At 42.0% G+C, this 24517-nt stretch overlaps 2 protein-coding genes across 3 annotated transcripts in view; both read left to right on the top strand.

The window, feature by feature from the left end:
• The window catches only part of med14 (mediator complex subunit 14), an 85408-nt gene extending 82777 nt beyond the window's left edge, over window positions 1–2631 (top strand). Inside the window, exon 31 of the mRNA XM_067992884.1 lies at window positions 1830–2631. Coding sequence (XP_067848985.1) covers window positions 1830–1903 — 74 coding nt within the window. The 3' untranslated portion in view covers window positions 1904–2631. The remainder of the gene's footprint in view (window positions 1–1829) is intronic.
• Window positions 2632–11666: 9035 nt separating this feature from the next.
• Window positions 11667–24517, top strand: part of LOC137327254 (uncharacterized protein CXorf38-like) — a 75454-nt gene continuing 62603 nt past the window's right edge. For both annotated transcript variants that reach the window (XM_067992883.1, XM_067992882.1), the window contains exons 1-2: window positions 11667–12007; window positions 20607–20741. In XM_067992883.1, the coding sequence (XP_067848984.1) occupies window positions 11804–12007; window positions 20607–20741 (339 nt within the window). In that variant the 5' untranslated portion in view covers window positions 11667–11803. The remainder of the gene's footprint in view (window positions 12008–20606; window positions 20742–24517) is intronic.

Below are 24517 nucleotides of genomic sequence, written 5' to 3'. Positions count from 1 at the left end.
ATGAGAAATGGGAAAAACGTTACACTAATGTAGTAGAGAGTGCTTTTGTGACTATTCAATGCTATACCTAACTTGGGAGTGTTCGCTGACACTGGGTTGCTGATTTGGAAAATGTCCCATTTTGCAGCACTAAAGTATTTTTCAAAATGCAGTACATACGAACTAATGTGTAGTTGGTTTTAAAATTTGACCTGTAATCAAATTCACCCTGCCAGAGCTTTCCACCAGGCAGGTTTCATAATTGAATATTTTTGGTACTGTATTGTGCAGATAAGAAGCTTCAAAAATAGTATTTTACCAAATGCATTAACAGACTGCTTGTTTTTTTTAGAAGTTTCTAGAAAGGAAATCCATACCCTAGTTTACTTAAGTAGGTGATTTCTTAATTTCTTTTGAAGTTTAATTTTTTACAAACTATATAAGGCAATATAAACAAAATGGTACAATTTTAAAGGTGATGCAGGAACAGAGAGATCTGGGGGTTCACATACACAAATCTTTGAAGGTGGCAGGACAAGTTGATAAGGCTGTTAAAATGCATACGGGTTCCTGGGCTTTCTAAGTAGAGGTATAGAATACAAAAGCAAAGAAATTATGCCAAGCCTTTATAAATCGTTGGTTAGGACTCAGCTGGAGTATTGTGTCCAATTCTGGCCACCACACTATAGGAAGGATGTGAAGGCCATGGAGAGGATGCAGAGGAGATTTACTAGAATGGTATCAATGAAGAGGGACTTCTGTTATGTGGAGAGACTAAAGAAGCTGGGATTGTTCTCCTTAGAGCAGAGTAGGTTAAGGGGAGGTTTAGTAGACGTGTTCAAAATGATGAGAGGTTTTGATGGAGTAGATAGGGAGAAACTGTTTCTACTGGCAGGAGGGTCGGTAACCAGAGGACTCAGATTTAAGATAATTGGCAAAAAAGCCAGGGGGAAGCGAGGAGAAATATTTTTACTCAACGAGTTATGATCTGGAATGCACTGCTTGAAAGGGTGGTGGAAGCAGATTCAATAGTCTCTTTCAAAAGAGAAGTGTATATATAATTGAAAAGGAAAAATTTGCAAGGCTGTGGGGAAAAAGCAGGGGAGTGAGATTAATTGGATAGTTCTCACAAAGAGCTGGCACAGGCCGAATGCTCTACTTCTGTGCTGTAAGATTCTGTGATTCTTGGATGTCTATAATGGGGAATGTTGTGACTGTAGTTCACCCATAATGTGCCCATTATCTGTTGGTAATATATTTAAACTTTCAATATGTTGCACATTTTACCTATCCATATGTTGTAGGTAAGTAACTGCTTTGACATACAGTTACTGTGAGCCAACAATAAAGAACTTTGAGTTAATGTCAAAAACAATACAGTCCTATGTGAACAATTTTCCATTTATCTCCAGCCCTTCTAATTTATCCAATGATAAGAGAATTTTCTCACAGACACTGTGAATGTTGCTCATTAATTGGCTCACTAGGAGATCTGTTTGAGCTAGAAGGGATCACCCATCCCCAAACACACACAACTCAGCCAAAGGCTGGTGAAATTGGAAAGCAGAATGCAGATGAGGGAGAGAGGGATTCAGATTTGGGTCTCCGATTGGAGTCCAGTGCTCTGTTGGTTAATTTTTCTGAGCCACCTGCTTTCTATTTTCCTCCAACTTGTATAAGAAATAAAACCTTGTTCTCCTTGCTCATGGTGCAGTACCTAATAATCAATATGTTGAAGAGCACATTTCATCCAACAAAACGTGTCCATTATTGAAGCAACCTTATTGTCAGCTATTTTGTTGTACTTGTTCACTTGCCATTTTCTAATATTAACAATGTTACTTTTTCAGGTGACTGCACAATCTATGCAGCAGTGAGGGACTTGATGGCAAACCTAACACTTCCCCCTGGGGGTCGACAGTAATGCACTACAATCTGCCTTAGGGGTTCCTTAAGTGGAGAGAAAAGGATTGAATACAATAATTGGATGGACAGTGTGTGATGCAAAACAGAATTAAGGATTCTCAGAATCATGCTCCAACATGACTTAAGAGCATGATATAATTTATTCTTCAGGGATGCACTTCTTCCATCAAAAGATACATTCATTACTTTGTTTACCTGCTGTTATATAGTGTATTTTATAAACTGCATTTCAAGGAAAATATAAATCCAGAAAGATTCCTGTTGTTTGGTTGAGTTAGATTTAACCTTAGTTATAATATTAACTAGGAGAAGATCATTAGGTTATGAAGATGCCAAGAGTTTTTTTTAGAGAACACAAATGTGTCAATTTTCCTATGTTCTGGCATAATAGCTTGAGTTTTATTTGTTCTCAATCTTATTTGTTACGTTGATGGTTGTTGTAATGTAAAATGTGAAACTTTAAAGTAATGGAGCTGTATTTTATTATGACTGCTTTAAATCTTTACAGAAAATTTGAGTCCTTTGGTCATATTGGCTCAGAAACAATATTTAATAAACAAGCAGATAAAACTACCATCCCATGTAACAACTCCTTATTCTAGAACTTTGATAATATTGTGTACAGTTACGTACTGCAGCAAAATTTTCATTGTACATTACACTAGATTTTAACCCCCTTCTCTTCCCCCTCATTGTCTGAAATGCTCTAAGTTATGAGGTAAGTATGTTTTCTACAATTTTTATCTTTTTATTAAAACCTTATTGCTTAACAGCATTTTTTGACAGATACAACTTCAAAACAGTTACTTATTTGGGTGGGATGATATTATTCAGGAGGCTTATGCATCAACATAGTTTTGTGTATGTGTGTGTGCTTTCATTCTAAAGTCATATTTTGGTTATCCTGTAATGAATTTAAAATGAATTATTTTAAGTACCTGTTTCATATTGCCCATATGTAGCTCAGAATTCGCTCGTGTTCATTTATGTTCACATTTTGACCACCACTTTGGACCCAATTCACGACTTCCATTTCCATTTTCCAACCCTTCTCGTGTCCTGCTATCCTTTCTCTCGCTCTCCTTTCTCTTCCTCTCCCCCTCACTTGGCCCTGCTGCCTTTCATCTTTCCCTTTTCTGGTTTTTTGGCCCTCCAACCCAAACTAATCCTTACTTCAACCCATTACTAGTCCTCAGTCTACCTTCTCTTGTGCTGTGGTGTCAGGCTTGAATCCTCTTGAACAAACCCATCGCTACTTTATATGCCTCTCTTGGCGCTCTCTGGGCCCATTGTCGCACCTGTCACTGTCTTGAGCAGCAGCCTCAATTGCCTTATCCTCCACTCTCAGCATCCATTCTTCCCTCACTACCCCCCCAACCACCCCCCCACCCCACATGCTTGTTGGGGCTAGCGTCACCAACCTCCTTCCCATCCCAAACACCGCAACCTGCTGGCCTCTGTCAGTGGATCAACAAACAACCCCACACACTGCAATTCCTTCTAGAGCATCAACCCACTCACCGAGGGCCTTGCTATCTATGACCTTATTGGGGACAATTTTATTGACATCCTGCTGTTGACAGAAACTTGGTTTATGGGTGGTGACCCATTCCCCTGGCTGGAGAGTCTAGAACTAGGGGGCATAGTTGCAGGATATTGGGTCAGCCATTTAGGACTGAGATGAGGAGGAATTTCTTCACTCAGAGGGTTGTGAATCTTTCGAATTTTCTACCCCAGAGGGCTGTGGACACTGAGTCGTGGAGTATATTCAAGGCTGAGATAGATAGATTTTTGGACTCTAGGGGAATCAAGGGATATGGGGATCGGGCAGAAAAGTGGAGTTGAGGGTGAAGATCAGCCATGATCTTAATGAATGGCAGAGCAGGCTCGAGTGGCTGTATGGCCTACTCCTGCTCCTATTTCTTATGTTCTTACGTCTACCTTACTGAAAGCGGCTCGCCTGGCTCTACTTTCCACCACCTGGCATGTTTCTATGTATTTCTGTGCCAAACTGACATTTGCATTTCTATAGTATTCCTCTCTTGTAAGCAAACATTCCTGATTTTCCGTAGCAATGCAGAAAGAGTAGATACCAAGTATTAGGGTGAAAAGGGAAAAAGTGGTTTGGAGGGGGAAAGCACAATTGAAGAGAAGAGTCTTAGGACAGGAAGTAACCAGGTGGAGATGGTGGGGGAAAGTGTTCCTGAAGACAAGCCATAGTGACAAAGACTGGAGAGTACACACAGGGATAGAGGAAATTGCTGAGGTAGATGGGTGAAGCCATGGAGGAATTTGAAGGTGAAGATCTTAAAGTCAAAACTAAAATCTGTAGATACTTGAAATTTGAAATTAAAACAATGCTAGAAACACTCAGCCAGTCAGGCAGCACTTGCAGAGAGAACAGAAAAGTTTTTTTTTAGGTGTGTATCTTTCAGCAGAATTGGAAGCTATTACAGATGAGCAGCATTTAAAAAGGAACAAACAAATAGAAGGTGGGAGGGGAGGTAAACATGCATTCACAAGCAAAGAAATGGAAAGCCCTGTAAGTGGAAACAGGAGATAGTTAAATGACAGAAGTGATATTAGCATGAGACATTTGGAAACATAATGCTGGAAATTAATTATAATTACAATAATGGTAATAAATTAATGACATTTGAGATACCGAGGAGGAGGTAAGGCATGTAGAAATGGAAGCATGAAAAACTTGAAGTGGAGCAGGTCCAGCAGCCCTGGTGCCTGAGAGAAGAAAAAAGCAGGTCCACACCAAGCGTGCAGACTACCCTGTGTTGATGGAGGATCCCCATCCCAAGTACCAATCTGTCCCCCCTCACTCCCACTCCCCAGGAAATGCCAGCATGCCTATCGTCAGCACTTGGGGAAAATGGGGGCTATTGTTTAAGGTCTGAAGGTATTAAAGTCAATATTAAGCCTAGAGGGCTACAAAGTGTCTAACAGAAAAATAAAGTGCTGTTCCTCATGCTTGTTTTGAGCTTCATTGGAACTGTAGAATGCCAAAGACAGAGTTGGACAAGAAATTGAAATGGCAAGCAACAGGGAGCATGGGATTGCATTTACAAAGAGAATGGAGTTGTTCAGCAAAATAGTCACCTATTTGACATTTGGTCTTCCCAATATAGAGACCACTACACTGAGCAAAAAAATCCAGTATTCTAGGTTTGAAGAAATACACGTAAATTGCTGTCTCATCTGGAAGGAGTGTTTGGAGCCCTGAACAGTGGTGTTGAGGATATGAATAGGCATCTCCTGTTGCATCTCCTGTGCTTGCACAGGAAGGTGACGGGAAGAGTGGGTGATGGAAGAATGAACCAGGGTTCCACTCAGGAACCTGTTCCTTTGGAAAGAGGGGGGAGGGCTGGGGAAGGGAAGGGAAGATCTGTTTGGTGGTGGGATTAAATTGTAAATGCCAGAAGATTATATGTCAAATGCAGAGGATGGTGGGGTGGAAGGTGAGGAAAGAGGGACCCTACCTGTAAAAGTTGTGGGGATCGAAGAAGTGAGGGCAGAAGCATGGGAAGTGGGATGAGTCTTGTCTATCTCAGTGGTGGGAAATCTTCGGTTGAGGAAATAGAATCTTCAAGTCAATTTAGATGGAACACAGAGCCATTGGAGCTTGGCCAGAAAAGTGGCAGTAGGCGTGTGGGCCCTGGTGAGGGTGCAGACTGCAGCATTTTGGATGAACTAGTTTGTGGAAGGGAGGAGGCCAGTACAGACAGCATTAGATCGTCTCATAATAAGTCAAAATGTAAAGTACTTTTTTTTTAATATACATTGAATATATGGTTTACATACTGGATGGCAATTAAAATCCTTGTGGAGAATAAAGAGCTTGTTAAAGGAAAATATTTTTAAAAGAATTGTTTCATCATCTATACTGTCTTTAATTAAATGACTATTTGGCCAGTGATTTGATTCTGCACTTTCCCCTTCCCCAAAAAATTGCTTCAATAAATCTTGCATATATTACTGTCCTTGATGAACACAGAAAATCTGTTGATATCAAGAATTTTGCCAGGAAATCTTGTATAATTTATGGAACAATTCATTCTTTTCTAAAACTGCTAGTTTTTAGATCATCTTCAGTGCAAAACTTGTATATGATTTTGAATTTTTTTTTACAAAGTGCATTTAACCTGTGTTTCAATTGCAGTAATCCAGCGATTATGCCATAATTCCCAATGTTAATTAATGCTTGTTGGTTCCAGCCTTGGCAGTAGATTATAAATTTGAATAGATGCTAATGTTAATGCAGAAACTGTTCATGAATGTCAAATGTTTTTATTTGAATTTCATTTTTTAAAAATCACTTTTTTTTAAGAAGTATCATATTTATTTGTATGGCTATTCCTTTGGGTTTATTTCAATTTTAAAATAAACACTTCAGTGTTTGTTTAACTTTCTAGCTTATTAATTGTGCAACTGTTAGAATTATGAGTATTATCTCAATATGATTTTTGAGCAAGAGGAAGTATCAAAACTAATTTGAAGAGACATGCTAGTAGAGAAAAGGTATTGAATGTAATGAGACATAAAACACCATAATTTATAGCATTATAATTTAGTCACTTCAGTGTTCTTCGACATCATATTTTTCAAACAATCCACCTGCAGCACAATGGTGAAGTGGATAAAATGTTCTGACTTTTGGTTTTAGAAAAAAAATCATGAAATTGATTTTATTAATTTGGTGTATTGTAAACATTTTAAAATCCTCTTATTAGAGGCATCTTTGAGAGGGAGAAGGAAGAGAAAAATTAGATAATGGCCATTTAAACAATCATTTCATTCCCCCTACATCCTTATTTTAAATAGTATTGAATGTCCCAAGCAAAGGGGCAGGTAGAGGATTTTCCTTCCCTCCCTCTTGTGGAAATGTGTCACCTTCCTGTATTTGAGAAACTTCATCATCTTCTAAATAAATATCACATCTACTGGCATTATTGGGAACTGGATTTCTTTTTTGGTAAATTTTGTGCTCATTTTGGGTCAAAGCTGTGTTCCCAGTACCAGCATAGGCACAGCAGAGGGCAAATGTAGAATAAAAATCACTAGTCTACCTCTACCAGTTGGTGAAAAGCTGCTGTTACAGTTTTGGCTTTTTTCCAACCCTTTTTCGAGGCTAGACTGAAGTTTCAAGCGCAAACTAAGTCCCTTATGAAACAAAACCTGAACTGCTATTTTCTGCCATCTGCAGGCTAGTGTGCCTAAATTAAGGTAAAATTTCCAAATGGAGACGACATGAGAGGTAACATCCTTATAAATCCATAATTGAGAGGATGCAACTATCAGGAAACATTAAGCAGGCCGGGGCTCTTTTCTCTGGAAAAGAGAGACCTGATTGGTTTTGAAAATTATGAACGGGTTTGATCGGGTGGATGTGGGAAAACTTTTTCCACTTGTGGGTGAATCCAGAACAAGCAATAAGTCACCAACAGATCAAATAAAGAATTTAGGAGGAATATCTTCACACACACAATGGTGACAATGTGGAACTTGCTGCCACGTGGAGTGGTTGAAACAGATAGCATTGATGCATACTTGAGGAAGAACGGAATAGGGGGGATATGGGGACAGGATGGGGTAATTAGAGTGGGAGAAGGCTAGTGTGGAGTATAAACACTGGCATAGACCAGTTGGGCCAAATGGTCTGTTTGTGCTGTTGATTCTATGTAAAAAGTTTCTATGTAGCATGCTCACCAGATTCTCCCAGCAACTCAGAGGCTGAAAAATAATATGCTGCTAGATTTCTGTGTAAAGGCTAAACCACTTGTTCAGATTTATTTACAGATAAATGAATATCTAGAAGCAAAAATGATTACCGAAGTACTAATACAATGTAACCAAACCTACACATGTATGAACTGTCTGACTTTTAAAAACAAGATACAAGCCCAGAATTTTTGAAGTACTATTTTATCATACCAAACAAACCATCCTTACGGTCTGAATGAAGTTGACAATTTATTGCCAAATTCCGGTCAATTTTGTGTAACATTCAGCATTCTACTAGGAAGTGGGCTGAGTGCCTTAACTCATTTCACAAAGGCCTCTTACATCCAGCAGAAAGCAGAGACTCTCATCCCATCATCATGGATTTGAACCAATGTCAGAAGTTGAAAGGGTTGTGAGCTAATCCACTATGCCACCTACCCCCGTCCCTACTGGGTTCCTTTCAAGAAAGGTCACATTGTTATCCATCCAAATGCCCCAATCACACACGGGAAATAATTAATTACTTTTGTAACTTGAATTGTTTTGACATTGTCTATATGAAGTAATAGTCAACGAGGTGCATTTGAATGGATCAGTACAGATCACCTTGCAATTTTCCCTTCCCTCCCGTAAGGAAACCGCTCCCTTCTGCTATGCAATTCCCTTTAACTTTACAGAGATAAAAAAAAATGACCACAGGGAAGATTGTAACAGTGATTCAAATTCCTACCACACCTTGGCACAACACACTGGAGCACCAAGAACCATCAGAAATTTTCAGTCAGTGTAAAATTATCTTGTCTGTTTCTTATTTCTTTAATAACCAGTTAACCTGTTTTTGGTGGTGGTCGAGGAATAAATATTAGCCAGGACATGAGCACTTCCCTGCTCATCTTTATATAATGCCATGATGTGGAGATGCCGGTGATGGACTGGGGTTGACAATTGTAAACAATTTTACAACACCAAGTTATAGTCCAGCAATTTTATTTTAAATTCACAAGCTTTCGGAGATTTTCTCCTTCCTCAGGCAAATGTTTCAAGATCTTGAAACATTTGCCTGAGGAAGGAGAAAATCTCCGAAAGCTTGTGAATTTAAAATAAAATTGCTGGACTATAACTTGGTGTTGTAAAATTGTTTACAATTATATAATGCCATGGAATCTTTCCTGTCCACTGGAACAAACAGACAAAGTCTTGGTTTAACATCTCGTCTGAAAGATGACACTTTCAACAATGCAGCACTCCTTCTGTACTGCACTGAGGTTTGGATTATGTGCTCAAGTCCTGGGTTGGCTTGAACATATGTCCTTCTGACTCAGATGCAAGAGTGTTAAGACTGAGCCAAGCTGGCAATAGAAAGAAGAAATGTAACAGCATAGATGGCAAACTGGTTGGCAGACAGGTAACAATAAGTATCATTGGATTGGAAGTGGTGTACCCCAGGTGTCAGTGCTGGGGTACACCAGTGACAACACTTCAAAAGTGCTTCATTGGCTGTAAAACACTTTGGGATGTCCTGAGGTTGTGAAAGGCACTACATAAATGCAAGTTATTTTTCTCACAGAAAAGACATTAAAGGCAGAGGTATCGTACACCAAGGTCTATTAGGATGATGCCAAGGATGGGAAACTATAATTGTGAGAAGAGACTTTGAATACTAGGATTATTTAACTGGGGCAGAGAAAGCTAAGGAGATTTAATAGAAGTTTTTTTCTAATTTATGAAAAGTTTTGAAAGAATGAATCAGGAAAGACATTTGCTGTGGTTGAGGAGTAAGTAACAAGAGCTCACTAAGAGAATGAGAAAAGGTGATAGGAGAAATTTTTTTACCCGGACGGTTGTTTCAGCATGGAATGCTTTGCCACAGGAAGTGGTTGAGGCAGAGACAATTGCATCTTTTAATGAAAAATTGAATATTTGAAAGAGGAAATACAGGACATATGGTGAGAATACTTCTCTAGTGTGGAGATGGCCTCCTTCTGTGCTAATAAGAACATAAGAAATAGGAGCAGGAGTAGGCCGTATGGCCTCTCGAGCCATACGGCCTACTCATGGCTGATCTTCGACTCAATTCCACTTTCCCGCCCAATCCCCATATCCCTTGATTCCCTTAGAGTCCAAAAATCTATCGATCTCAGCCTTGAATATATTCAATGACTCAGTATCCACAGTCCACTGGGGTAGAGAATTCCAAAGATTCACAACCCTCTGCATGAAGAAATTCCTCCTCATCTTAGTCTTGAATGGCCGACCCTCTATCCTGCGAATATGCCCCCCAGTTCTAGACTCTCTAGCCAGGGGAAACAATCTCAGCATCTACCCTGTCAAGCCCCCTAATAATCATATGTGTTTCAATGAGATCATCTCTCATTCTTCTAAACTCCAGAGAGAATAGGTCCATTCTACTCAACTTCTCATAGGACAACCCTCATCTCAGGAATTAATCTAGTGAACCTTTGTTGCACCGCCTCCAGGGCAAGTATATCCTTCCTTAGGTAAGGAGACCAAAATTGTACACAGTATTCCAGGTGAGGTCTCACTAAAGCCATGTACAACTGTAGTAAGACTTCCTTACTCTTGTACTCCAACCCCCTTGCAATATAGGCCAACATACCATTTGCTTTTCTAATTACCTGCTGTACCTGCATACTGATTTTTTGTGTTTCTTGTATGAGGACACCCAAGTCTCTCTGAACACCAACATTTAATAGTTTCTCACCATTTAAAAATATTGTGTTTTTCTATTCTTCCTACCAAAATGAATAACCTCACATTTCCCCACATTATACTTAAACTGGCACCTTCTTGCCCGCTCACTTAATCTGTCTATATCCCTTTGCAGACTTTTTGTGTCCTCCTCATAGCTTACTTTCCCACCTAGCTTTGCATCATCAGCAAACTTGGATACATTACACTCGGTCCCTTCATCTAAGTCATTAATATAGATTATAAATAGCTGAGGCCCAAGCACTGGTCCTTGTGGCACCCCACTAGTTATAGCCTGCCAACCTGAGAATGACCTGTTTATCCCTACACTCTGTTTTCTGTTCTTTAACCAATCCTCTATCCATGCTAATATATTACCCCAACCCCATGATCCCATACCTTGCGTAGCAACCTTTTATGTGGCGCCTTATTGAATGCCTTTTGAAAATCCAAATATACGACATCCACTGTTTCTCATTTATCTATCCTGCTACTTACATTCTCAAAATTCTAATAAATTTGTTAAACATGATTTCCCTTTCATAAAACCATATTGACTCTGCCTAATCATACTATGATTTTCTAAGTGCTGTAAACTTTTCTGATTCTAGTTCTCATGTGCACCAATACCGACCAAGGCTATAGCCTCCTGACCCATTGTGACATCAACAGAAAAACCATCTTGTCTGGGTGTACAGCCCCACACCCTCCCAGCCCTTGATTTCCCATCCTTATTACCTAGGTACTCATTCACCTGTACATGTAGCAGCAGCTCGTGGGTAACTTTTCCCTGCTTGAACACGCTACCCACCTCCAATCTGGTATACGTTGTTAGCCATCTTGTATTGTGTCCTGGCCTTTAAAAAGTGTAAATTCTGTAAGTAATGAATAAATGTGAGCGACGTACAAATAAAGCAGACGACAACAGAGCGAGAAACTTGCAGAAAGAACGAGGGTAAAAGATTGCACAAAATGTCAAGGGTGGAGAGACGGAGATGCCAACCAGGCAAAGTGTGTGACAGCCATTCAAAGAGAGGAAGAAACAAGAAAAGAATTAAAGAAAGGGACAAAAGTGGAATCCCCAATTACAGGAAGGGAGCCACGATTCTGATTTTAATTCGTGACTGAACCTTAGTAATATTTTGTAATTTTTAAAAAAAATGTTTGTATGCTGCCCCGCGTTTCAAACAAAATATTTTGAGTCCTGTCGAGTAAGTCCAGAGTAAAGCTATCACCACTGGACTTAATGTTACTTCCGCACTTTCTGCGAAATACGTCCTCGCGCCAGCTAAAAGGGTGCGCGCGCAGCAGTGTCGGACGCGCTCTGGCCGGGACAAGATTCCAAGACCAAGGAAAATTAAAGGCAACAAACGCAAAGTAGCCGAATTAGAACCAGTCAACTTCGCACAGTTTGAAAGTGTTGGAACCAGCAGTAATTTTGTTTATTTGAAACGTAATGCAGTCGGAGTTGAATATTCGTCTCAATGACGAAGGTTACAAAAACTGGATTAAAGCAGGCTTCTGTCTGCAGAAAACGAGAGACTGCCTACTGGGCTTCGTGCACACAGAAATGGAAAAGTTCCACCGATTTCTTCTTCGCACCAACTCGTTTCTGCGGCAAGGGATCTGCAAGGACTTTTGCAGACCACAAGGAATAAAGGTGAGCAAATTAGGAATCGGGATTATATAAGAGCACCTTTGCACTAACAACGATTCTGAAAGGAAACAACGGCAAAAGGAGCGGAGGAAGCAGGGATGGAACTAACGAGTGTATCCTTTGTGACCATAAGTACCATCCTTTAAAAGTGAAAGTGTTACCCGTCATCCTTAAATAATGTGCATTTCAAAATATTTTCATTCCTTAAGAGGATACAGTTTGTTACTTGTTTATATACTGTATTGAAATAATTACCAGTGCCTTGCAATTCCTGGGTTCAGAGGGTTCGAGAGATTGATGGTAACCTGCTGCATCTGTTATTGTCACTGTGCTGTCTGGAAACTAAGGTTAGGTTGCTAATGGCTGGGAATATACAACTGCAGTCTTAGCATTCCCGTACCTCAGATTGTCGGGATAAAAACAGAGCGACAAAGTGTGTGTATGTTATACATTATATGGTGTAAAACATATGTATCAAGAGTAGGCATCCTGTCGCGTGGTGGTGGGGGAGGGCTGCAGGAGGTTACAGAGATAGGGAGCAGCAGGACCATATAAGAACATAAGAAATAGGAGCAGGAGTAGGCCATTTGGCCCCTCGAGCCTGCTGTGCCATTCAATAAAATCATGGCTGATCTTCGACCTCAACTCCACTTTCCTGCCCGATCCCCATATCTCATGATTCCCATAGAGTCCAAAAATCTACCTATCTCAGCTTTGAATATACTCAACGATTCAGCATCCACAGCCCTCTGGGGTAGAGAATTCCAAACAGCCCTTTAAGTGGAGAAATTCCTCTCCATCTCAGTCCTAAATGGCTGATCCCTTATTCTGCGACTATACCCCCTGGTTCTAGATTCTCCAGCCAGGGGAAACTCCAGCCAAGCATTTATCCTGTCAAGCCCCCTCAGAATCTTATATGTTTCAATGAGATCACCTCTCGTTCTTCTAAACTCCAGAGAATATAGGCCCATTCGACTCAATCTCTCCTCATTGGACAACCCTCTCATCTCAGGAATCAATCAAGTGAACCTTCGTTGCACCGTCTCTAAGGCAAGTATATCCTTCCTTAGGTAAGGAGACAAAAACTGTACAGAATTTTTTAACTGTGACATATTTTAACTTTTTAACATGTTTAAACACAAGGCTGAGAATTTTTAATTCAGCTGTTGGGGAACCAAGAGCCAATGTAGGTCAGCGAACACAAGGTGAGTGGGATTTGGTGCAGGATAGGATACAGGCAGCAGAGGTTTGGATGAGCTCAAGTTTATGGAGGATGGGAGGCCAGCCAGGGGAGGATTGGAAAAGTCAAGTCTGAAGGTGACAAAGGCAGGCATGGATGAGAGTTTCAGCAGAAGATTGGCTGAGGCAGGGGCCGAGACAGGCGATGTTATGGAGGTTGCAGTCAGCAGTCTTTGTGCTGGAGAAGATATGGTCAGCTTGGGGTTGAATAGGATACAAAACAGTCTGGTTCGACCTGAGACAGTGACCGGGGATGAGGATGGAATCGGTGGCGAGGGTTTGGAGTTTGTGGTGGGAGCTGAAGACAATGGTTTTGGTCTTCCCAAAGTTTAACTTTGTCTCATCAAAGACTGGATGTCAGATAAGAAACCTGACTAAGCAAAGGCCGTCCTTCTGAGCTGAGCAATGGAGGAGGATAATGTGGTTGACTGTGTCAAAGGTGGCAAAGAGGTCGAGGAGGAATAGTGCACCATGGTAACGGTCACAGAGGATGCCATTTGTGACTTTGCTGAGGCCCGTTTCATTGCTGCGGGAGGGGCAGATACCTGATTGGAGAGATTCAAACATGAAGTTGCGGGAAAAATGGGCATAGATTTGGGAGGCGACAACACATTCAAGGGCCTTTGAGATGGGGTGGTAGCTTACAAGGACTGAGGATGGCTTTTTTGAGGAAGGGAATGATGGCAGCTTTGAAAGGGAGGGGTTAGTACCTGAGGAGAGGGAACCATTTACAATGTCAACTAGCACGTGGGGCCAGGAAGAGAAGCTGGGTGCTTAACAGTTTAGTGGGAATGGGATCAAGGAAACAAAAAATACTTTTCATAGACAAAATGAGCTCAGAGAACATGAAGGAAGATAGGAGAGAAACTAGAGAAAAATGTGGGTTCAGTGCTAAAGCACCTCCACTAGCAGGAGGATGTAATTACAGTGTGACAAGTTTACATTGGCAGTTTCCATGATTATGGTGGACATTGGAATTTATAATGAAATATCAAAGTAAGGATGGTGCCATTGAAGATCAGGGGGAGGTAATTGGGCGTTCTCTTGGAGATGGTCATTGCTTGGCATTATATGGTGCGAATGCCATGTCCATTGTCAGCCTGAGCCTGGATGTTGTCCAGGTCCTATGTTAGGCTGGCATCAGCTGCTTCGTTATCAGAGAAGTTGTGAATGGAGCTAAACACTGGAATCATCAGCGAATAGTCAATTCCTGCTCTTATGATGGAGGGAGGGTTGTTGAAGATGATGGGGCCAAGGATGCTGCCCTGAGGACCCCTAGCAGCAATGTCCTGGGACTGATTATTGGCTTTCATCATTGATGACCACCTTCCTGTGTGTTGAGTATGACTCCAGTCACTGGAGAGTTTTCCCTTTGATCTCGATTAACCTCAATTTTACTAGGGTTCCTTGAGGCCATAGTTGACATGCTGCCTTGATTTCAAGGGTCGTCACTCTCCTCTGCCATTCAACTCTTGCATCCATGTCTGGTCAGGATTGTGATATGGTCTGGAGCTGAGTTCAGGTTCCACCAGACCCACTGAGCATTGGTGAGCAGGTTTTTTTTATTCGTTCATGGGATGTGGGCGTCGCTGGCGAGGCCGGCATTTATTGCCCATCCCTAATTGCCCTTGAGAAGGTGGTGTTGAGCCGCCTTCTTGAACCGCTGCAGTCCGTGTGGTGAAGTTTCTCCCACAGTGCTGTTAGGAAGGGAGTTCCAGGATTTTGACCCAGCGACAATGAAGGAACGGCGATATATTTCCAAGTCGGGATGGTATGTGACTTGGAGGGGAACGTGCAGGTGGTGTTGTTCCCATGTGCCTGCTGCTCTTGTCCTTCTAGGTGGTAGAGGTCGCTGGTTTGGGAGGTGCTGTCGAAGAAGCCTTGGCGAGTTGCTGCAGTGCATCCTGTGGATGGTACACACTGCAGCCACAGTGCGCCGGTGGTGAAGGGAGTGAATGTTTAGGGTGGTGGATGGGGTGCCAATCAAGCGGGCTGCTTTATCCTGGATGGTGTCGAGCTTCTTGAGTGTTGTTGGAGCTGCACTCATCCAAGCAAGTGGAGAGTATTCCATCACACTCCTGACTTGTGCCTTGTAGGCGGTGGAAAGGCTCTGGGGAGTCAGGAGGTGAGTCACTCGCCGCAGAATAGCCAGCCTCTGACCTGCTCTCATAGCCACAGTATTTATATGGCTGGTCCAGTTAAGTTTCTGGTCAATGGTGACCCCCAGGATGTTGAGGGATTCGGCGATGGTAATGCCGTTGAATGTCATGGGGAGGTGGTTAGACTCTCTCTTGTTGGAGATGGTCATTGCCTGGCACTTATCTGGCGCGAATGTTACTTGCCACTTATGAGCCCAAGCCTGGATGTTGTCCAGGTCTTGCTGCATGCGGGCTCGGACTGCTTCATTATCTGAGGGGTTGCGAATGGAACTGAACACTGTACAGTCATCAGCAAACATCCCCATTTCTGACCTTATGATGGAGGGAAGGTCATTGATGAAGCAGCTGAAGATGGTTGGGCCTAGGACACTGCCCTGAGGAACTCCTGCAGCAATGTCCTGGGGCTGAGATGATTGGCCTCCAACAACCACTACCATCTTCCTTTGTGCTAGGTATGACTCCAGCCACTGGAGAGTTTTCCCCCTGATTCCCATTGACTTCAGTTTTACTAGGGCTCCTTGGTGCCACACTCGGTCAAATGCTGCCTTGATGTCAAGGGCAGTCACTCTCACCTCACCTCTGGAATTCAGCTCTTTTGTCCATGTTTGGACCAAGGCTGTAATGAGGTCTGGAGCCGAGTGGTCCTGGCGGAACCCAAACTGAGCATCGGTGAGCAGGTTATTGGTGAGTAAGTGCCGCTTGATAGCACTGTCGACGACACCTTCCATCACTTTGCTGATGATTGAGAGTAGACTGATGGGGTGGTAATTGGCCGGATTGGATTTGTCCTGCTTTTTGTGGACAGGACTTCTGTGATGGTGGGGATATCGGGAGGAGGCCGAGATGGATCATCCACTCGGCACTTCTGGCTGAAGATGGTTGCAAACGCTTCAGCCTTGTCTTTTGCACTCACGTGCTGGACTCCGCCATCATTGAGGATGGGGATGTTTGCAGAGCCTCCTCCTCCCGTTAGTTGTTTAATTGTCCACCACCATTCACAACTGGATGTGGCAGGACTGCAGATCTTTGATCTGATCCGTTGGTTGTGGAATCACTTAGCTCTGTCTATAGCATGTTGCTTCCGCTGTTTAGCATGCATGTAGTCCTGAGTTGTAGCTTCACCAGGTTGGCACCTCATTTTTAGGTACACCTGGGGCTGCTCTTCTACACTCCTCATTGAACCAGGGTTGATCCCCTGGCTTGTTGGTAATGGTAGAGTGAGGAATATGCCGGGCCATTGAGGTTACAGATTGTGCTGGAATACAATTCTGCTGCTGCCCCACAGCACCTCATGGATGCCCAGTTTTGAGCTGCTAGATCTGTTCTGAATCTATCCCATTTAGCACGGTGGTAGTGCCACACAACACGTTGGATGGTGTCCTCAGTGTGAAGACGGGACTTCATCTCCACGAGGACTGTGCGGTGGTCACTCCTACCAATACTGTCGTGGACAGATGCATTTGCGACAGGTAGATTGGTGAGGACGAGGTCAAGTAAGTTTTTCCCTCGTGTTGGTTCGCTCACCATCTGCCGCAGGCCCAGTCTGGCAGCTTTGTCCTTCAGGACTCGGCCAGCAGTGGTGCTACCGAGCCACTCTTGGTGATGGACATTGAAGTCCCCCACCCAGAGTACATTCTGTGCCCTTGCTACCCTCAGTGCTTCCTCCAAGTGGTGCTCAACATGGAGGAGGACTGATTCATCAGCTGAGGGAAGACAGTAGGTGGTAATCAGCAGGAGGTTTCCTTGCCCATGTTTGACCTGATGCCATGAGATTTCATGAGGTCCAGAGTCAATGTTGAGGACTCCCAGGGCCACACCCTCCTGACTGTATATCACTGTACCGCCACCTCTGGTGGGTCTGTCCTGCCGGTGGGACAGGACATACCCAGGGATGGATGAGGGAAAAGTCTGGGACGTTGGCTGAAAGGTATGATTCTGTGAGTATGGCTATGTCAGGCTGTTGCTTGACAGCTCTCCCAATTTTGGCACAAGTCCCCAGATGTTCGTAAGGAGGACTTTGCAGGGTCGACTGGGCTTGGTGTTTTGCCGTTGTCGTGTCCAGTGCCTAGTGGTCCTTCCGGTTTTATTCTTATTATGACTTTTCGGAGCGAGATTTTACAACTGAGTGGTTTGCTTGGCCATTTCAGAGGGCAATTAAGAATCAACCACATTGCTGTGGGTCTGGAGTCACATATAGTCCAGACCGGGTAAGGATGGTAGGTTTCCTTCCCTAATGGACATTAGTGAACCAGATGGGTTTTTACGACAATCCGGTAGTTTCATGGCCATCATTACTAATACTAGTATTTTAATTCCAGATTTTTTTATTTAATTAATTGAATTTAAATTCGCCATATGCCGTGGCGGGATTTGAACTCATGACTCTGGATTTTAGTCTCGGCCTCTGGATTATTAGTCCAGTAACATAACCACTATGCTACCGTACCCAGTGGATCAGTGCTGCTTGATGGCACTATTGATGATTCCTACCATCACTTTGCTGATGATTGTAACAAGGCTGATATGATGGTAATAGTTTGATTTTATTGAAAAAAATAAATAGAATGTTTATAATTTGAACATATGCAAAAGCTACAAGAGGTGTGTAATCAATCTGTTGTATTTAAAGTGCATATACGCACACCCTCTTTTTTTAAATGAAAAGCTCAATATATGCTTTATCGCTCAGCTTTTAAAGTGTTTCCTCTAGCTTTTCTACAAATAATTTTGTAAAACAAACCAAACAGATGTAGTTGGAGACTGAAGAGAAACTTTCTATTAGTGGTTGCCTCAGTTACAGCTACAGTGGTGATGGGAAAAGGTACAGAGGAAAGTTTATTAAGTTTAAAAAGTACACATTTAACAATCTTGTGTAGGACATGCACTTCCTGTCCACAAAACCTTACTACCTGTTGTCATGATTTTTGGTGATACTTCTGTCAACATTTCCTATTGAGGTCCTAAATCAACATTTTACATTAAATTATGTCTGTCAACTTTCATGATTGGGAATTTCAGTTGCAACCCTCCTACTACTGGTGGTGCTGCTGTGTCTCATCTTCCATTGCTCACCTGAACCACCACTGGTGGTGCTGTAGGCATTTAATCTCATGTGTCCCACATGCTTATTTCTGTGCTGCATGAAATTCAAAAGTGAACGCAAACTGCTCCACTCTGAAGTTGTCAGAAATTTTTGCTAAGTTTTGTATGTTAATAAGTGCTTTTTTTTTGATGCCTGGGAATCCCTGACCTGACCCAACCTTTGAATGATTGTCAACTCGACTCTTTCATTCCCACCCTGCAATCGATGGCTGCCTGATTCCCTTGCAACTTGATCTGACCTTTCCACCTACCAACCTGACTCTTGAAAGTCTGATGAATCCCTAACCCAACCCTTGAATGGCTGCCAAATCCCTGTCCAGACCTTTCTACCTCCTGACCTGATCCTTCAATGCCTGAGAGAATCCTGAATCTGACCAGACCCTTTTGATGGCTGCCAAATCATTAACTTGACTGGGCACAATCCTTGAAACGCTGCTGAATCTCTGACCGAACCCAATCTTTTGGTGGCAACCGAATCCCTGACCTGATCTTTAAGTTGCTGCTGACCTGAGCCAAACCTGTTATACTGGTGGCTACCCCATTCTCTTTTTTGGTCTGCTGCTATTGTTCTCCATTTGTTCCCCTTACTGTCCTTTTTGTGGCTGCCAGTGGAAGTCCTAAAACTCTGCCTTTTAATGGAGACTTCCCTGTTCTCTACCTTTTTTTTGTTCTGTTGTAATCCCTTTATTCCTCTCAGTGCCCTTTTCATGGTTGTCGGTAAAATCTCAAACCTCATCTGACCTTACCCCATCTTTTATGGAGGCTTCCGCTGCTCTCTCTCTTTTGTTCTGCTACAATGCATTTGTCCCTCTTGCTGCTTTATTTGTTGCTGCTAGTGGAATCCTTGACCTGATTCGACCCAATCCTGCCTTTCAATGGAGGCTTCCCCTGGTCTCCTTTTCTCTTCTGCTGTAATCCATTTGTTCCCCCACAGCTCTTTTCAGCTATCGCTATCATATTAATAAGAGTTTCTGTCATGCACTTTTTCAAAGCAAGTTGACATCATATTCCTAAGGAGCAATGCGATTACACATGAACAGTGTGTGTGGTATTGACTCCCCATGTGCAATGCCACTGGGGATCAGCTAGTAATGTTAAAAGTCTTGCATATAGCATGCAATGCCTGTATACATTAATCTTACTTCATGTGACACAATTTATATGTCAACATTTATAATGTCAACAGTTTGTGTTGATTTTCTGCTGCTTTATTTGAAGCCAAGAAATGAACCACTGAGTGCTTTTCATAGAAAAAAAGTCCACCTATTTTCTTAGTAACTAACATTTCTAATGTCCAAAATAACAAATTAAAACAATTACATATTTCACCTGAGCTCTAACCCTCCTCTCGAATGACATTTCCTTGTAGATTTCAATTCATTATAGAGAGAATATCAGCTTTTTGCAATATCAACTTAAAGTGCTCCCACTGAAAAGAAGAATGCACATACGTTTACCTTATTTTACATCTCCCTTCCCCCCTCCATTACTGATATTTTGGGTGGAATCTGTTAATATTTATCTGTTTCCCCCTTGTTGTCCATGGCACTTTTGTGGTTCAGAGGGGTACAGGTGACCTGTATCTAGGATTTTGGTGCAGGGCTAATGATCTACAGATGAACAATAAACTTCTGCTAATTTACTTTTTATCACAAATTGATGTAAATTTATTCTTTTGTTCTCATTATTATTGTTTCTTGTGCTCCTCAACATTTGTCTGAAAAATAAATAATGGTGTGGCTTCACTTTTGCTAAGAATTAATAGGTAAGGTTAACCACCGTTTTTGACTTTTGCATCATTTGTAGCAACCTGAATTGTCAAAACGTAGAGAAATTTTATTTTCAGTTCAGAATATCACCGAAACTTAAGTGGCCAGACATAAGGTTTCCAGAGGCAGCTTGATTTTTTTTGCAGGTGAATATATACTTTTTTAAAAAAAAATTTACAATGTACCTGAAGTTGAATTGCAGAATGTCCCAACACTTTTAGATATTTCTAGATATTCTCATTGATGTTCCTGATGAAGATAAGTTGCCTTTTTTTTAACTGTTGACTCATCCTGTGTCTATCCACAAAATTTAAGAGCCTATTTTCTTTTTAGTTTCAGAGGGCCTGTTCTTTGTGCGAAGAATGGAAAAGGGAAATTCTGAGCCACCATACAAATCAAAACAGTATGATATACTGGGGCAACTGCTCTCCTCCACTGTGGCCTAAACAGGCCTGGGAAGTCGCAAAAGTATGTTTTATTTAAAAGTTTTATATACAGAAATGTGTTAAACAATTATAGTTATCATTAATTATTCTGATTGCAGCAATTTAATATGTGCAACCTGAGCATTCACTGCAGATACAGAACACGCATTGAAATATGAACCAGAATGAGCAAAGTGCAGCTTTTTTGTGTGACATTTATGAGCATATATAACTTTTTTGCATTTAGCTGAAAACCTCAAATGAAATTTCTTTTGCTGCTGCTTGCAGTGATACTGGCATCCTATAGAACCATATTGCGATGACAAGTTTAAAATTGCATACATTGGTGGCTACCCAAAGTAATATGTTTAGTTATGAACAATGATTTATTTTGCTTCTGCTATGCTCTGGTTTCTGATATTTGAATTGTTTGTATGAGTTTGGCTGACTGATTTGCTAATCGTTTTCAAGTTTTCCTTCACCTCCAAAACACCACTCTGGTCTGCCCCCACCTCTCCCTCTTCTGCCAAAATTCTAACCCACATGTTTATCACCTTGTGGTTGGATTTCTGTCATGCTCTCCTGGACGGCCTCCCCACTTCCACTATCCAATAACCTGTAGCCTGTGTTCTTCCTCTCCGTTCCTCCAAAGCTAGCCTACTTACCATTCCTTGGTCCCTCCGCTCAACCGTCAGTGGCTGCTTCTTTAGCGTCTATGCCCTCACTCTCTGGAACTTCTTCCCTCAGCATCTCTGCCTTATCACCTCCCTTTCTATCTTCAAAGCCTCCTTAAGACCTTCTCTTTATGCTTTTACCATTTTCTGACCCTCTTCCCTTTCTCTCTCCTGCTCAATTCTCTTACTATGCACTGCCCTATAAAGCACTCTGAGAGATCTCTGTATGCCATGAGTATTATATAAATGTAAGTTGTTGATGGCATGAAGTCACTCTATTCTGTCCACCAGTGTACCTTAGCTCAAAATTCACAAAAGCATCCATGCTGCTCCATTGTGAATTTTTCCATCATTGTGTCTTATTTGTGAGAATGACAATTTGTACTGAATTACATGCTGTTTTGTCCTGTGAGCCTGAAACCAGTAGATGTTGGGTTGAGGTCGTCTAAACTCATTGCATGTAGGACCCTTACAGCAAAGAAGAGTAATCCCATCAGTCTGAGTTACATTGAGTTACATCGAAACTACAGCACAGAAACAGGCCATTTGACCCAACTGGTCTATCCCAGCGTTTATGCTCCACATGAGCCTCCTCCCTCCCTACTTCATCTAACCTTATCAGAATACCCTTCTATTCCTTTCTCCCTCCAATGCATATCTAGCTTCCCCTTAAATGCATCTGTGTATTTGCCTCAACTGCTCCTTGTGGTACCGTGTTCCACATTCTTATCACTCTTTGGGTAAAGAAGTTTCTCCTGAATTCCCTATTGGATTTATTAGTGGCTGTTTTATATTTATGACCTCTAGTTTTGGACTCACCCACAAGTGGAAACATTTTCTCTACATCTACCCTATCAAATCCTTTTATTATCTTGAAGACCTCTATCAGGTCACCCCTCAGCCATCTCTTTTCGAGAGAAAAGTGCCCCAGCCTGATCAGCCTTTCCTCATAAGTATATCCCCTCAGTTATGGTATCATCCTTGTGAATCTATTTTGCACCCTCTCCAATGCTTCTATATCCTTTCTAAAATATGGAGACCAGAACTATGCACAGTACTCCAAGTGTGGTCTAACCAAGGTTCTATACAAGTTTAACATAACTTCTCTGCTTTCCATTCTATCCCTCCTAGAAATGAAACCCAGTGCTTGATTTGCCTTTTTTGTGGCCTTATTAACGTGCGTCGCTACTTTTAGTGATTTGTGTATCTGTACCCCTAGATCCTTTTGCTCTTTTGCTCCGTTTAGACTCTTATTATCCAAGCAGTATGTGGCCTCCTTATTCTTCCTACCAAAATGCACCACTTCACACTTGTCTATATTGAGATTCATTTGCCAATTACATACCCATTCTACAAGTTTATTAATGTCCTCTTGTATTTTGATGCATCCTTCCTTTATATTAACGACACCCCACAATTTGGTGTCGTCTGCAAATTTTGAAATTGTAGTTCCGATTTCAGAATCTAAATCGTTAATGTAAATTGTGAACAACAGTGGTCCCAACACCGATCCCAGTGGAACACCATTTCCCACCTTTTGCTAGTCTGAGCAGCTACCCTTAACCCCTACTCTCCGTTTTCTGTTTTGTAGCCAACTTGCTATCCATTCCACCACCTGTCCCCTGACTCACATGCTCTAACCTTTAGTCATGAGTCTACAATATGATACCTTATCGAAGACCTTTTGAAAATCCAAATAGATTACATCTACTAGTAGGGTAGTAGGCAGAAGGCTGGAAATTATAGACCAGTTAGCCTAACATCTGTGGTGGGTAAAATTTTGGAGTCTATTATTAAGGAGACAGTAGCGGAACATTTGGATAAACATAATTTAATAGGACAAAGTCAGTATGGCTTTACGAAGGGGAAGTCATGTCTGACAAATTTGCTTGAGTTCTTTGAGGATATAACGTACAGAGTGGATAAAGGGGAACCAGTGGACGTAGTGTATTTAGACTTCCAGAAGGCATTCGACAAGGTGCCACATAAAAGATTATTGCTCAAGATAAAGAATCACTGGATTCGGGGTAATATTCTGGCATGGGTGAAGGATTGGTTATTTAACAGGAAGCAGAGAGTTGGGATAAACGGTACATTCTCGGACTGGCAACCAGTAGCCAGTGGTGTTCCGCAGGGGTCGGTGCTGGGTCCCCAACTCTTTACAATCTATATTAACGATTTGGAGGAGGGGACCAAGTGTAATATATCAAAGTTTTCAGATGATACAAAGATGGGAGGGAAAGTAGAGAGTGAGGAGGACATAAAAAACCTACAAGGGGATATAGACAGGCTGGGTGAGTGGGCGGAGATTTGGCAGATGCAATACAATGTTGGAAAATGTGAGGTTATGCAAGTTATTATCTTAATGGCGAGAAACTGGAAAGTATTGCAGTACAAAGGGATCTGGGGGTCCTAGTGCAAGAAAATCAAAAGGTTAGTATGCAGGTGCAGCAGGTGATCAAGAAGGCCAACAGAATGTTGGCTTTTATTGCTAGGGGGATAGAATATAAAAACAGGGAGGTATTGCTGCAGTTATATAAGGTATTAGTGAGACCGCACCTGGAATACTGCATACAGTTTTGGTGTCCATACTTAAGAAAAGACATACTTGCTCTCGAGGCAGTACAAAGAAGGTTCACTCGGTTAATCCCGGGGATGAGGGGGCGGACATATGAGGAGAGGTTGAGTAGATTGGGACTCTACTCATTGGAGTTCAGAAGAATGAGAGGCGATCTTATTGAAACATATAAGATTGTGAAGGGGCTTGATCGGGTGGATGCGGTAAGGATGTTCCCAAGGATGGGTGAAACTAGAACGAGGGGGCATAATCTTAGAATAAGGGGCTGCTCTTTCAAAACTGAGATGAGGAGAAACTTCTTCACTCAGAGGGTGGTAGGTCTGTGGAATTTGCTGCCCCAGGAAGCTGTGGAAGCTACATCATTAAATAAATTTAAAACAGAAATAGACAGTTTCCTAGAAGTAAAGGGAATTAGGGGTTACGGGGAGCGGGCAGGGAATTGGACATGAATTTAGATTTGAGGTTAGGACCAGATCAGCCATGATCTTATTGAATGGCGGAGCAGGCTCGAGGGGCCGATTGGCCTACTCCTGCTCCTATTTCTTATGTTCTTATGTACTACATCAC

The sequence above is a fragment of the Heptranchias perlo genome, chromosome 11 (assembly GCF_035084215.1).
Source record: "Heptranchias perlo isolate sHepPer1 chromosome 11, sHepPer1.hap1, whole genome shotgun sequence".
Classification (NCBI taxonomy): Eukaryota; Metazoa; Chordata; class Chondrichthyes; order Hexanchiformes; family Hexanchidae; genus Heptranchias; species Heptranchias perlo.
This window is presented reverse-complemented; position numbering and strand designations above follow the sequence as displayed.